Source organism: Tripterygium wilfordii, chromosome 14, assembly GCF_013401445.1.
Source record: "Tripterygium wilfordii isolate XIE 37 chromosome 14, ASM1340144v1, whole genome shotgun sequence".
Classification (NCBI taxonomy): Eukaryota; Viridiplantae; Streptophyta; class Magnoliopsida; order Celastrales; family Celastraceae; genus Tripterygium; species Tripterygium wilfordii.
Window position 1 is genome coordinate 1,329,398 of NC_052245.1, and position 15,300 is coordinate 1,344,697.

At 37.4% G+C, this 15,300-nt stretch overlaps 3 protein-coding genes across 5 annotated transcripts; 2 read left to right on the forward strand and 1 right to left on the reverse strand.

Annotated features, from left to right (window-relative positions):
- Window positions 1–132: 132 nt before the first annotated feature.
- LOC120014797 (serine/threonine-protein kinase SRK2I) lies at window positions 133–5,475 on the reverse strand. 2 transcript variants are annotated; one of them, XM_038866864.1, is made up of 9 exons: window positions 5,025–5,473; window positions 4,084–4,158; window positions 3,879–3,980; window positions 3,744–3,797; window positions 3,512–3,604; window positions 2,702–2,794; window positions 1,250–1,354; window positions 1,066–1,164; window positions 133–906 (listed from the first exon to the last, which is right to left on the reverse strand). In XM_038866864.1, exons 1-9 carry the CDS (start codon window positions 5,199–5,201, stop codon window positions 628–630), a joined length of 1,077 nt encoding a protein of 358 aa, XP_038722792.1. In that variant the 5' UTR covers window positions 5,202–5,473; the 3' UTR covers window positions 133–627. The 2 variants fall into 2 exon arrangements, with proteins under 2 accessions (XP_038722792.1, XP_038722793.1); XM_038866865.1 differs by lacking the exon at window positions 4,084–4,158 and having other exon boundaries at window positions 5,025–5,475.
- Window positions 5,476–5,823: 348 nt separating this feature from the next.
- Window positions 5,824–10,780, forward strand: LOC120014799 (upstream activation factor subunit spp27-like). 2 transcript variants are annotated; one of them, XM_038866866.1, is made up of 7 exons: window positions 5,824–5,868; window positions 5,970–6,432; window positions 8,207–8,321; window positions 8,416–8,590; window positions 8,752–8,808; window positions 9,397–9,572; window positions 10,318–10,780. In XM_038866866.1, the coding sequence occupies exons 2-7, from the start codon at window positions 6,059–6,061 to the stop codon at window positions 10,435–10,437; spliced, it is 1,017 nt and encodes a 338-aa protein (XP_038722794.1). In that variant the 5' UTR covers window positions 5,824–5,868; window positions 5,970–6,058; the 3' UTR covers window positions 10,438–10,780. The 2 variants fall into 2 exon arrangements, with proteins under 2 accessions (XP_038722794.1, XP_038722795.1); XM_038866867.1 differs by lacking the exon at window positions 5,824–5,868 and having other exon boundaries at window positions 5,891–6,432; window positions 8,416–8,584.
- Window positions 10,781–11,850: 1,070 nt separating this feature from the next.
- On the forward strand, window positions 11,851–13,893 carry LOC120014724 (transcription factor HHO5-like). Its single transcript, XM_038866764.1, has 5 exons — window positions 11,851–12,197; window positions 12,289–12,509; window positions 12,605–12,899; window positions 13,101–13,177; window positions 13,270–13,893. Exons 1-5 carry the CDS (start codon window positions 11,999–12,001, stop codon window positions 13,471–13,473), a joined length of 996 nt encoding a protein of 331 aa, XP_038722692.1. The 5' UTR covers window positions 11,851–11,998; the 3' UTR covers window positions 13,474–13,893.
- Window positions 13,894–15,300: the final 1,407 nt, after the last annotated feature.

Below are 15,300 nucleotides of genomic sequence, written 5' to 3' on the forward strand. Positions count from 1 at the left end.
GAGAATTCTTGAAGGCTCATTTCCACTCATGATGCCCTTCCAGGAAAAGAACCATGAAAAAAAATATTCAAATGGTACGATCTCTCCATCACCTTAGAATGAAACCTTAAGAGTTGATAGCATTCATTTCAATTTGAAATCCTAAATAGTGGCTGTCATAACTTCTTTTTTTTAATGTATGATACATTTCAAGACCCTTCGTCACCTTGAGAAAAAAAAGGAGTTCAGGCAGAACCTCCATAAATCTTCAGGAGAAACTTACAGAACCTGAAGTCTGATATATTATACATACATGCTTGTCCAACCAGACCAATAAACACTGAGAGTGAGAGGACACAACTAATTCAACAAATTATACATAAATAAGGTTCAAGGGAATATGCATTACACCCAAGTTTCTACCACCTGCCCACATTAATCATTAAACAAATCCCTCTGTGCTAGGGAATAAATCCTGCAAACTGTGAACACCACATATTCAAGGAGCATATACTGGCATACTGCTCTTTGTGAGGTTGTGAATGATGCAATGATGTAATCTGCCCGATATTCCACACACGTCCTGTGATCTACAAAGATTCATATCCCCAAGATACTAACACTGTCTTGCAGACAACTTATGTTGCATCACAATGCATATACTATCTCCCCGCTGCTGTCCACATCCAGCTCAGATTCAGAATCAAAGTCGTCCATGTCATCATCCATGTCAAGATAATGGTCAAGAGCATGGGTTCCAGCTGCCGGTATGGTAGCCTCTGCAACAATCTGCATGATTAAATCAATGCTCTGCATGGGTTGATCAGGCTCTTGAAAGTGGTTACCCATCATATATTCATCCATTAAGTCTGCCGGAAGATTCCTCAGAAACCACACATGGTTCTTGATTTCAGGCATGGTAATTCTCTGTTTCATTCAAATATTCAACACAGAAGGCTTAAAAAAAATAATCATACTAGCAGATGAGCAGATGAGTGAGAGTGAGTGGGAAAATGAGAGTGAGAGAGTAAGAGATGTTAATTTAGAAAAATCACAAATCTCAAGCTAGCTTGAGATTTTACTCACAGCAGCAGGATCAGCAACAAAAATCCTTGAAATCAGTTGGCGACACTCCTCAGATATTTGAACACATTCTGGAATGGAATACTGGACGCTGAGAATTCTCTGGCATAGAAAGAGCAAAAGAATGTTTGATTTAGAGCATTTTAAGTACATAAATGGAAATCGACAGTAGAGATCATTTGTATACTTGTATTGTCTTCCGGAAGTCCTTCGGTTCATCAGGATCCTCGAAAGGATATGATCCCACAAGCATCACATATAAGGTCACTCCACATGACCACACATCTGCAATCTGGAAGTAAAAATATTGAAGGTATGACATAAGTCGCATGGAAATATCTATGGTTAAAATGACATGTCGCATATCCTTTCAATAGTGATATAGCATTAATATACATTTTTTTATTGTACAACAAGGATGGGGATTGGAAACCCCACCCTTAGGCAGGGTGGTGAGAATCTTGATCACAACTAGTGGTGCGCTTCAAAACCAAAATATAATTGAAGTTATTAAACTAAGACAAGAAACGCGGCAAAGATCAACTCCCTTCTCAGGTTTACTAATAATAAATTTTTTTTAAAAAAAAGACTAGGCAGGTAAATAAAAAATCCAAACAAAGTTATAGATACACAACAATAGAGACACAAATCAAGTAGGTGAAAATATATAATCCCTACGACCATGGCCCAACACCATTGCTTAGGTTAAGAAATGAAAAAGAATCAATAATAAGTGCACAAAGGTTCCTGTAGAGGTGGTGGGACATGTACACGGCCTTACTTGATACTCAAGGCTTGTTTTCCTTTTCTATTCTTTTCCTTTCACTTCTTTCATCCTTAAAAAAGTGCTTGGCATCCCCTCCAGAAGAGGGGTAGAAGAAAAAAATTAGAACATAAAAATTTGGCTGCTAACAACTTTCAACTTACTCAAAATGAATTTGTGGAGGGAAATTGACCCATAAGAGACCTCGCCAGAATTCAGTTTTTGGCCATGAGAATGTCTATCATGAAGAGGTGATAAACATAAAACCATGACAAGTTATTCCTCACACAAATGTAGACTTTAATGGCTCGCATGACTATCAAAGGTCACACAGATAAAACATCCTTCCCAATAAGAGCAAGAAAGGGTCCTGATTGGATCGCATCTAAACAGAAATTTTCACAGACTTAAATGCATATATGCCTTCAAACACTCCGAACGTACGAGAAAGGTTTAAGAGAACCCAAGCGGATCTACAATGTCAATCACTGTGTAACAATGCATGTCTTTTTCTATTTTCTTTTCCACATCTCAGAGGACTATAATCCACTTGGAATGCTTTAATGTGCACTACTTGGCAAAAAACAACACATGCTAGAATATAACATAACTTAAACCCTTTAGAGAGCAGGAAAGAAATGACCAGATACAGTCCTTTTGTCTCGCCACATTTCAAGAAGCTTCGCCTAAGAAGACACAGAGAGACAGTATGCATAAGACCTACAAACTCTCATCCTCACTTCAACCAATCAAAAGCATAACACGCAACAAGGCTAATTTAAAATGATATAAAGCATTCAAATATGCATGAAGGGAAACTGAATAAAGTGATTAGACTTCAAATTCAACTACCATGTACAAGTCATCTATCATTACCTTGCCATCATACTCCTGTCTCAATAATACTTCTGGAGCAATGTATGCAGGAGTTCCCACAGTAGATTTTGGTTGCGAATGAAGCAATGAAGACTAAGAAAACATCCATAATCAGAAAGCAAATAGTGATAATAGCAAATGTTTAGATAGTGGATGAGTAAAAGTGCAATGATAAAATTAAATCCAATCAATTTTTTTTGGAAGACCAAAAGTACAAGAAAGTAACTGCCTGTTAAAGGTTATACCATAACTGAGACAAGAAAACAACAGAAACCACCTAGACCTTGCATATGCAGAAGACAGAAACAGAATTAAAAACATGTCCAGTAAAGGAGTTACGCAAGAATGGCTGTCACAATAACTCTGTAGACCTCTTACCATTAGTTCTCTGCTAGACCTGTATGCTCATTTTTCAATAGTCTCACTCCACATAAAAGATAAAAGAAAGTTAAGAACTTCAATTTCTCTTGCATATTTCATAAACTATATCAAAGATACTCATTCTCTTCTACATGACAACATATTATACAATGTCCCAGATAAGGAAAGTAGAGTCATAAATCTGAAATAGAAGCATCACCTGTATGCTATAATCCTGAAATTAAACGATTCACACCAGAATTTTATTGCTTCTAACATACTCAACCAACAGATTGCTGACTCTTGACCCAAAAGAGGGAAAGGGTGTGACAGAAGCCTATCTTCAACAATAATAAAATCACTAACCTAGTAATCTGACATTGAGAAAGGTAAAGAAAGTCACTAACCTAGTAACCTGACATTGAGAAAGGTAAAGAAAGATAACAGTACCTTGGAGTACCCAAAATCACAAATCTTCAACCGAGGAGCTACACTTCCATCCAACAACGTGTTTTCCAGCTTTAAATCCCGGTGACATACTTGCTTCAACAAGAAAGACAATATCAAAAATAAATCAATAAATAAACCAGATACTATAAGAAATTTTCTTTTTTGAATGGAAAATAACTATATTGCGATAGCCACAAGAAGGAAATTTCTGATGACTAAAAGTGTCAATTACCATTGCATGGCAATAGCTGACTCCAGATATAAGTTGTTGAAAGAAAAAACGAGCCTGTAACACACATTATGGTCAAGATACCAGAAAATTACATGCCCAGGAGAAAAAAGGAACTCAAGATGCTTAAATACATACCTCATCCTCACTGAAGCGCACAGCATTGCATATTCGCTCAAAAAGCTCTCCCCCAGATGCATATTCCATGACTATGGCCAAGTGGGTAGGTGTTAAAATGACCTAGAGTAGGAGGGTTGAACTAAATTAGAATAGCAGCGAATTAGGGATGGGTTCTTCCCTTCAAATGAGATAGAATCTCAGAAAAGGTTAACAATCATCGAACCTCTTTAAATCTAACTATATTTGGGTGCCTTAAAGACCTGTGATTAATGATTTCTCTTCGAACATTTTCATCTATCTGCAACGTTTGGGACAGAAACAAGGAGATTAGAAGTGCCTCAAACTCCTACTGTTCTCATTCTTAACCTACTTACACAAATGCCAGAGAGTTCCAAATACAAAGGGTATATCTGATTCTTGTAACTTGTAAGTTTTGTATATAAGACCTATAAAAAAGAAATCTGATTCTTGTAAGTTACAAAGAAAATTCGCCACACAATTCCTATGCAGAATCTCAGATTAACATTACACCTTAAACATTCATCTATGCTATCCATGAGCAGAAGTAAACCAAGAGCCTCAGAAGACAAATAAGCATATACTTATTGCCGTAAACTTATGAACAATTGTCTTTTTCTATCCCTTGGGCATTTAGGGACGAGGGACGCTGAAGTCGTGTTTCTGTAATTTTCTCGGCAACCAAGTAAACAGGGAATTCTTGAACTCCAAAACTGATAATCAAGCTGCATTTACTGAAGACATTTAATTGGTGAATTCTGTAATCTGTAGTGTAAGAAAAAGTTCCCAGCAAACAAGACATTTGCAAAACTATACATTAATGAGTATTCAAACAACATTTATACCTAAAAATACATAACACTCTAAAAAATTAAAATACAGATAATAAACAACATAATTAGCAAGCATCTTCCTAGCAAACAAGACATCTGCAAGACTATACACTAATCAGTATTCAATCAACATTTATACCTAAAAATACGAATTTAATTTCACACAAAACAGCCATGCCATTAATGCAAGAAACGATCCCAAATTCGGTAAACTACAGCAATAAGAGAACCATCAACATACTAAAAAAAGCCAATTAATCATTTCTATAAATAGACCACATAAGAGCAGTAATTTAATTTTTTTTAAACTGACCTTATCGCCTCTCTCGATATACTTTACAGCAACAAGCTCCTTGGTAACCTTGTCTCTCATGAGCCTCGCTACACCGAAATTTCCCGCGCCGATATCGCGAACTAAGTCATACCGGTCGCTGTCGTGCATAATCGGCATGTCCATACCAGGCCCGCCAGTAATCGTCGCCCGATCCATTTTCACTATTCGCCTATGCTTCCGCAAAAACTCGATGACAAGTTGACAACAATAGAGCTAGAACGACATCATTTGTTTCAAATCTCATAGCATCTCAGGACGTAAAACACAAGCCACTCTGACTCGGCTGACTCGCCTTGTTGAACACGGGTGAGTTAGAGAGGCGACGAGTCGGTGACAACTCGCTAAACGAGACTTGAGCCCTCCTTTTTCTCGTCGCCGATGGATTAATATCTGTAACAGTGAATGTAGACGACTTTGATATTTTGCCAAGGAAGATGCTCGCTTAAATTAGAAGGTGAATACGACAAATCCTGGATGAAGTAATCTTAGAACGGTGTCGTTTAGAGACGGTTGCTTTCCGTGCAACTGCTCTCTCTGAAGTCTGAATTGTTTGCTTGTCTATCTGTATTTGTCGATTATTGACCTTTTAAATTAAACGTGCCGGAATGACTGGAAAGCCCTAGTTTGGATTTAATAAGTCGAATGGGCCAACACCAAAGCCCAAGAAGCCCAAACATATGAGCCCCGACTGGAAGGACCCACCAAAATCCAAAATGGATAAAGGCGTTCGATGTTCTGTTGGCAAATCAGTCTTGTTTTCGCAAGCCCACGAGGCCACGACTGACGCCTGTGGGGCCTTCCCTTTCACTCCAACGAGAAACAGGTGAGAGAATCTTTCCTTCATTTCCACATTTGTCCCATTTCCTCCTCCATTCTCCCAATTCTAACCAAAATCCTCTCTCCCTCCTTCTTTTTCCCTCGCAGTCGCTTGACTCGTTGAGCCCTGCCGACCTCACCAAATCGAGCCCTAGCAGTACTCAGGAGACGAAGCATCGGTGACGAAGAAGGAAATAATGGTGTCGGACTCGGAGCTTATTGACCGGCTTCGGGAGTTTCTTCGGAGTTCGGACCTGAACACCACGACGAATGCTACGGTTCGCAGAAAGCTAGAAGAGGATTTTGGTATCAATTTATCCGATAAGAAGGCGTTTATTAGGGAGCAGGTGGACTTATTCCTCCAAAACGAGCTCGAGAATGCCGAAGAAGAAAACGAAGTAAGTGGCGATGATGACGAGGATGCTAATCAGAAGGAGAAGGTTAAATCAGACGGCTCTGAATCCATGGAGGAGGTTATTGACGATGAGGAAAAAGATGAAGCCGATGAGGAAGAAGAAGATGAAGCTGACGAAGAAGAGTCGAGTGATGCAAAACCGGCAAGAAAAAGACGGTCAGTTATAGCTAATTACAGTGTCTGCAATTCGTCTGTGAATTGATTGTGATTTTACGTTCTGCATATATTTTACGTTTTATTGAATCTACTATGTATATGTATCTGCAATTGGTGGTTGAATGAGTAGTTTTGGGCTACTTTTGTTCTAATTTCCATCCGACGGCTTTTAGTAAAACTATGATGGAATTCACGTACATTTCCTTTATACGCTCTTTTATATACGTATTGCTTTCCTGTATTTGTTGGTTTATTTTCCTTACGGCTTTTAAGCTTTGCAGCATCATTTAGCTTTCTAGTAAAACTGGCATTTTTTCTTGATATTACGAGGTCAGGAAATCAGTTTTAGTAATTTGAGGATACTTTTGGAGAAAGTTATGTAATATTTCTGTGTATATGACCATGTGTGTTTTGTAAGTTAGTGGTAGAGTGACGTGCCTTAGCAGTTTCATGGAGGCCTGTGACATTCATTTTGGCTTTAATTTGCTCATTCATGTTATTCTTTGCTTTAGCATACAGCAAAGTCTCGTGGCACTTTGTGTTCTGTTTATATTTTTGCAAGTGGAATTGTTTAATATGATCATTTATCTAATAAAATGCTGAGGCTTTTGCCTTCATCCTAAATGCAGGGATGGAGCTTTTGAATAACATGGATTGAGATTCTGTTTCAATCTGAACAGGTCTCCATTAAAACAACTCATTTTCTATCACTGTTGTGGATAAGATTTCCGCTAGCTAAACTGCATAATCTTAAGAATAAAAGCTGGTTTCTATTTCCTAAATTCCTCTGTTATACTTTTGATATTTGGTCGTGACTACAAATTGTCTTATGTTGTCAGAGGGCATATTGGTCTAATTTCCAAGGTGGTTGATGAAAACTTCATGTAACTATGGCATCCTCTGATTGTTCTCAATATTATATATTTATACATTTAACCGCATGATTTATCAAAAAAAATCCTCCTATTGCTCTCGAGTGCCGTTCTGGAAGAAAAACTCGAACATCCTATGTTCTCTTGGTGGCATGCGCATCGAGGATCTGGCTACTTAGGTATTAGTCATCTACTTCATGTTGCGATTGTTGTGAAGTACAAATCTTTCGATGACACGTTTATCCCTATATTCCGGATGAAGCAGATGGATCATGGATCATTATCATCATCAAAGCCTGCATCCCAAAAAAATTGAGTCGGCTACTTGAATCCATAAGAGAAGTTTGTTGGAGTTAGACTTGACTATATGAATCCTTCTCTGCTATTCGTTCCCATTCTAGAAGCTGAATTTATACAATTGCTGACGATTGTGGTATGGCATTATAATTAATCATTACTTTGAAGTTCCATAGTTACTACTTCCTTTCGTTAGTTAATTTTACTCGTGTTTAACTCAACAAACTGTATGCATTATGTAAGAAAACAGTAGCACTTGATAAGAAGAAAAGACTTTCCTCTTTCAAACATTGAAGTGATTGTATTTGAGGTGATTTTCATGCTTGTCTCTTACTTTAATCAAGAACATTTGCCAATAATAATTAAACCATTACTTCACTTTGTTTAGTTGTAATCTTGGAAATTATTTTTGAGTTGATTTTCATGCTTGTCTCTTACTTTATCTCGTATTCTGCAACAAAACCTTTTATGTTTTCATATCTTTAATGCAGGAACTTCTAAGATATGTTTGATAATTCACATTCGTCTTGCTTGTAAGGATCAAAGGAATTCTGATTATAGGCTGGACTTATACATGCATTTAATTGATCTATCTTGCAATTCAGGTCTCAGAAGCTTAATAATGAACCAAAGAAAAGAGGGGGTGGTTTTTGCAAATTATGTAGCCTTTCTCCACAACTTCAGGAATTTGTTGGGGTGCCTGAAATGGCTAGAACTGAGGTATGTCTAGAAAGTTCCAGAGAACTTACATTTTTATTACTTTAAGAACCAAGGAGCCATTGTAATTTATTATTCTTTATATCTTGGTTTTTAGGTTGTCAAACAATTATGGATTCATATCAAAGAGAAAAGTTTGCAAGACCCAAGCAATAGGCGAAATATACTTTGTGATGAACCACTGCGAGCCCTTTTTGGTGTTGACTCTATTAACATGTTTCAGATGAATAAGGCCCTTTCAAAGCATATCTGGCCGTTGGATTCAGGTGATGGTATACTTCTACAATGTCACCTTTGCCGTGTATTTCTTATTATCAGTGGTTTCAATGTCAATATGCTGCAAACACGGCCATTAACTTAATTTTGCGTTGTTTTGAAGGGTGAAATGGAGTAAAGTACACATTTTAATTTTTTTTTATTTGTAATTGTACAGTTATTCCAGTCAAGTCAACAGATAAGGAAGAGGAACAGAAATATGAAAGAGAAGAAGGTAGAAGACTCATTTCAGTGATGAAAATAATTTTCTAGTGCACTACATAATTTTTCTGTTAAAACATGGATGACATTTGTGCCTGTCCTGTCCTCACCCCTTTGCATGCTGCTATGACCTGCGGGTAGCTTAATCTTAGCCCTTCTATTTTTGTTGAGATTCAGATTTGTGCTTCTCAATTTCAGTAAGTATTTTTATATGGGTTTGACAAGGTTTTCGCTGTCTGATCACTTGACACAATGTCCTCTCTTACCTCGAGGTGAGCTTGACCTTAGCCTTCTATCTGGATTTAGATTTGGAACTCTATGTTTCCATTTTCGAGATTCCTTATTTTCACATGATTAGACTTAGACACTTAGTGTTTTACACTTTGACTGGTAGCTTGATTTATGTATTCTCGTCTTGTAAGACAGAGACTTGATATACTAGCTCTTAACATAATCACAATGTCTCACCAATACACTTAATGGTTAATTATATGCGACTCCCATGAGCTTTTTGGCAATTAGAATTTATAAACTGATTGAATCTCTTCCATTCAAAAAAGTGTATTGAATTTCTAATTAAAATATATTGAAATCATTTCAGATCCAGATGAGCCAAAGAAAAAGGGAAAGCGACAGAAAGGTGAAAAATCTGGCTTTCTTGCTCCCCTTCAACTTTCAGATGCCCTAATAAAGTTCCTTGGTACCGGAGAAAGTGAACTATCACGCACTGACGTTGTCAAGAGAATGTGGGATTACATAAAGGAAAACAACCTCCAGGTTTGCTGTCACTCCCCTCGTCGTGTATCTAATTTCTTTTCGACTTTAGTTTCCTCCTTTTTTGCTCAACAATCTAATGAGAAATTATTGTTAATGCTAAAAATAACTCTGATAATATTCTTCTCTAGATCCATGAGATTAAATGTCCCATTTATGTGATTAGATTTCATGATAGGCTGAGCTCAAAACAATTTTAAGAACATTCAGAGGTAGCTACATTAAGTTTTTGCATGTCTACTTTTAATCTGGAGGAAGGCGAACACTTGGAATGATGAGAGCATTTTTCTTCAATTAAGTGTTTCGAGTTGTGTTAGTGGTCTGTAATTTTCAGGGGCCTTTAGGACTGGTATTGGTTTATTTTTCCAAGATGAAGAAAATGATATACTGCTAGTCCTGGTGTTTACTTATAATATCAGTGACACTTAATTGCAACTTTGCTCAACAGCATGGGTATAGTTTTCTAAATTCTTAGTTCACACTCTTCTGCTACATGGGTAGCTGATATTCCTTGTGCAAGTGATTGTGTAAAGTAGCATATGCTGAAGCGTTTAACGAGAAATCTACTATTATGATGGGGCTTGGCATTTGGAATTAGTACAGGCGATTAATGAAGTTAATGGTATTTTATTAAGATTCTAAAGTTATAGAACTCCGTAGACTGCGTTATCTATTTGGCTATACTAGCATGCAGCTAAATAGTCATCTCTCAATGGCATTTTTTAATGGCTTTACTTTGTGCATGAAGGATCCATCTGACAAGAGGAGAATAATATGTGATGAGAAGCTGAAAGACCTCTTTGATGTAGAATCTTTCACTGGCTTCACAGTTACAAAACTGCTGGCTGCTCATTTTTCGAAGACCTAACATGAGATGCTCTTTCTGTCTTTCTTGTTAAGCCCAAGAGTAATGGGGTTTGTCTGCAACCAAAGACCTAACCTGAGACACACGTTCTTTCGTTCTGGTTAAGCCGGAGAGCAATGGGGGGTTTTGTCTGCAACCTTCGTCTAGATTTCCTACGTCTTCCTCTTCTGTTCTCTAGATTTTCAACTGGGGTTTCACAGCAAGAATCCAATTCGCTACTTATTAGGTATGTTGTAGATGTTTGAATAGAACTACAAGTTGAAAACATTTGGAGTGGGACTCAATGGGGTGCCAAATCAAAGGCAGGATTTATATTCTTTGAATTAGTACTTTCGGTTCTGATTTATTTCTCACGAACAAAGCAGGGACCTTATGAGCCTTAAAGTTCGTTGATCGGCAATCGCGATACAACACCTCCATAACAGGTGATGTTTTGTGCATAAAAGCCAGACATCTTAACCTCTGGATCGCAACTAAAGGACAGATGCTTATCAAGTCTCTCTGACTAATTACACTACAAGTTTGTCTAAGCAATTAATTAATTCTCGAGGGTCGAAATGTGGAAACAACTTTCTTTCTTTTTTCGTTGGTAGCTTCGGAGAAATTCCAAGTGAGGTTTGAATGCACACCGAAAGGTAATCAACTAATTATCATGCTATTTGGATGCATGTCAAAGAGAATAAATCAATTTGCCTTGGAACTTCTTTTTGGAAATACGTTGTGAAATTTATTTTTCATTGGAATCGAATAATAAACGTACATATGTCTAATTTAGTTGGTTGACAATCAAATCATTTCTCTCGTCGGTGAGAATTTGCCTTGGAACTTACGACAAAGGAGGAAATTTTCTAAAAATTTAGTTCGAGTGTGCCTTAATCTAATGCTGATAAAGATACACCAACCAACGGTTGCAAATAGTTGTCATTTAGCACAAAAGGCATCTTTGTCGGTTAATAAATTCCAACAAATTCAAGACCATAGGCAAAGGAATCCTTATCTCTAGCAAATACTTAGTTTATCTCGTGTATGTGGAAACCCGATTACTTTCTTAACACGTGTCATTCAAAGACAAAGGAATCTGAATTGAAACCGACAATTGTCTAGAAGAAAGTATTCCTCATAAACGGACGACTAATAACACCAAGAATCTAAGCATTCAATGCATTCATTAAAAAAAAAAAAAAAAGTCTCCACCACGTGTTACAATGTGGTCGGGAGACAACCCATTTCGAAAAGCAATCTAAACGGAGTAAAAATAATTTTTTTTTCAATAATTTTTTAAGTAAGAAAAAGAGGTCAAAAAAACTCAACTCGCCTACGGAATCCCAAGAGATTCCAAACGTGTAGACTCGCCCGATTAATAAGCGATTCACCGAGTTGACTCAGATACGCGACGACCCGAACGCGAGTCTACAAATATTCGCGTCCCCTGAATCTGAATTTCTTCCTACCCTATATATATTCGTATCTACAGAACCCTTCCTCTCCATTTTTGCCTGTACAATTTCGGGTTCTATGTTCAAGATACAGAGAGCGAAAGTCCAAACGGCGGTGATTTTTCGAAATGGACCTGAACTTGAATTTGTCTCTTGGTTATATTCCCAGAACCATCAGTGACCTTCTCGGGGAAGTTTCAGCTGCAACAGAGACTTCGCTCAAATTGTCAAAGCTTGATGAGTACGTGGAAGGATTGGAAAATGAATTGAGAAAGATCGAAGCTTTTAAGCGGGAGCTTCCTCTCAGTATGATCCTCTTAAACGATGGTATGCTATCTGTTTTCTCTGTTAGCATAATCTGAATGAGATCTTGAAGATTTTATGCCCATTTTTTTATTTTCTTTTGTGGGTTTTGTAGCTATTACGAGATTAAAGGAGGAGGCAATGCAGTGGAGGGAATTGAATGATCGACCGCCTTTGATGGAGGAGGTTCGGCCATTGAAAGGTAAATTGGGTGTCGATGGAGGGCTAATTTTGGAAAAGAAGGATCAGAAGAACTGGATGAGCTCTGCTCAGCTTTGGAGCATTAACATCGACTCTGATCAGAGAAAACAAGACCCAATATCAGAACTCGCACTGGTAAAGCCCAAAGCTTTTTTGTTTTTGTTTTTGTTTCGGTCTTCTCTTTTTTCATCCATGGCTGCAATTGATGTGAATTTTGTTTTTGTGGACAGAGAAGAGAAGAAAACGATCGGTTAGGTGCTGGGAAGGTGAGTCAGCTATGTAATAATGGAAGCAAGGGAGGGACGTTTGTGGATTTTCAAGGGGCTGAGAAGGATGCTCCTCCACAAGTTCCAGCTCTTTCTCTCATACCGCCAATGTCTTCTTCATATGTTCGAGTGAAGATACAAAGTAAACATCAAGAACCTCAACAGCAGCAACAGACGCAGAGGAAGCAGAGGAGGTCCTGGTCACAGGAACTTCATCGCCGATTTGTTGATGCACTTCAACAACTCGGGGGTTCTCAAGGTTAGACCTTATTAGCGAATTAATGGATGCATTGAAAGACAATTGGAGATTTTATAATTTTAGATCTGCTGGTATCAGACATGGGCTTTCAATAAGGCAAAGATCTTAGCTAGATAGTGAACAAAAATGTGCCCAAATTGAATTGTTCGATCGAATCAAAGATTTTAAATTATCATTTGATTGGTTTTTTTGGTCTTGCAGTGGCTACTCCTAAACAGATAAGGGACCTTATGCAAGTGGATGGCTTAACCAATGATGAAGTTAAAAGCCATCTACAAGTAAGTGTTTGATGAAAGTCCTCCTAGTACAGTTTATCTTTCTGCGCTTACCTTCCTATGGATAATTGTGCTATATGGTTGTACTTGTGCAGAAATACCGACTTCATGTTCGAAAACTTCCAGCTTCTGTAGAGGGTCCTGAAAATGGCTTATCAATGGAACAAAGCCAATGCAAAGACTACTCAGAAACGAATGACTCTCCACAGGGTCCCCTCAATGCAGGTGGCCCTGGCTCTGGCTCTGGAGGAGACAGTATGGAAGAGGAGGAGGACGAGAGATCAGATGGACGAAGTTGAAGAGACAGGTTACACAAAATGGAATAAGTTGATGTACAGTGTGAAGTACTGATCCCCCATGAATTTTGCAGATACAGATATCCATGGGGAATCAAATTGTAAACATGAAATACGTCTGACAAAGAGTGAATTAAGACTGGAGTTTGTTGTTTTTTTTTGAAGCCGTGCTTAACAAACTAGAGAGGTTGTGAGATTTTTCTGAACAACATATAGTAGGTTGCTCTCCATTGCTCTGAGTTCTATACACTTCGTCATCTATGACAACATGACATTGTTGGCTTTATGTAGTTCTGTTTTGTTTTAAGTATGGGCCTTGGTTTGCCAATTTTGTTGATTGTTTGTTCTGATGCAATTGACAGAGTCTCTTTCTGTCAAAGCATTCGAGTAGAGGATACATTTATAGGGTATTTGTTCATGTTCTATGGCTTCTCTTCATTGTATTTGCAGCTCTCTGTGTGCAATCCAGATGTTGAGGGCAAATGCAATAAGAAACAATTTACTGGGCCAACATTTTTGTTGGCCCGGTCCCACCTCTATTACACAAAAAGTCAAGTCAAACACGTATTCTAATACAGCCACATCAGCAAAACACAAATTTCTATACACTTTTTCTTCCCACACACTTTCTCTTTCCACCCAACCCAACAACATTTCATTCCTCCATATTATCCACAACAAAACTACACCAAAACATTAAATATCAATACATCCACATCAGCAAAACACTTATCCCAATACAGTCACATAAGCAAAACACATTTTATAATACAGCCATATCAGCAAAAGACAACATGTTTGTTGGCCCAATACCACTTCACCATTGCATTTGCCCTGAGTAGGAAATGTAAATATTAATCTCAAATCACTTGATGCAAGAATAAATTAAAGCATTCCACTACTAATAGTTGTCTGAAGCTCTCATAATTTATCTTAATTGACCCAAAAATCAAGATAGGTAGGCATATATGGATAATATTAAATATTTGATTGGCGAATGAATTGGAATATGACCTATGAATTTGTAGTCTTGTAGAGTTTACACGTATCGCTGGGTTTGTGCAAAGATGGATAATTTGGAATCAAAGTCAAAAGCAGTCGCTTTCCTAGTTAAAATTGAAAATGATTAAAAACTGCGATTCATGTGAATCTGTAATTCGAGGGATATGGCGAGCCCACCTGAAGATTTTGCTTGACAAAAATGGATGAACGGGAACCAATCCAAAACCAAAGCTCTTTTTTTTTTAATGTTTAGAACTGTTTAGCATTATAAATTATCCTCAATCAGTTGGGTAATAGCCCTGGAGTTAATCTAACCAAATCTTGTTTGAAAGTTTTAAGTTCGATTTTCAATTGGAACAATACCCTTGTGACTGTACACTGTGTTTTGGTTCAAATTATATTGTCGTAGTATCGTCGAATTGGGTTGCAAAGTTTATTTTAATGAAAAGAGTATATGGCATGGTATAAGATACTACATTTTTTTAAGAGAGAAGTTATGAAATGGTCCCTAAATATTCATTTAAGATCAATTTGTCCCATGAACTTCATTTAAGATCAATTTACTCTCTGAACTTCTACTTTTATATATCGTTAGCCTCTACGCACATATTCTGTCTATTTTTGTTGATGTGACAGCTGTTTTCCGTTACTAACATGACATATAGTTTGAAGCTTGCTGCCACATCAGTTAAATAGACAGAAATTATAACGAAATACAGTTTTGAAAGCTGGGCTAAATCGATCATAAATAAAGTTCAAGGATTAAATTGACTTTTTCATAAAAATTCGGGGTCATTGCAATACTTTATCATTTTTTAATAAAAAAGA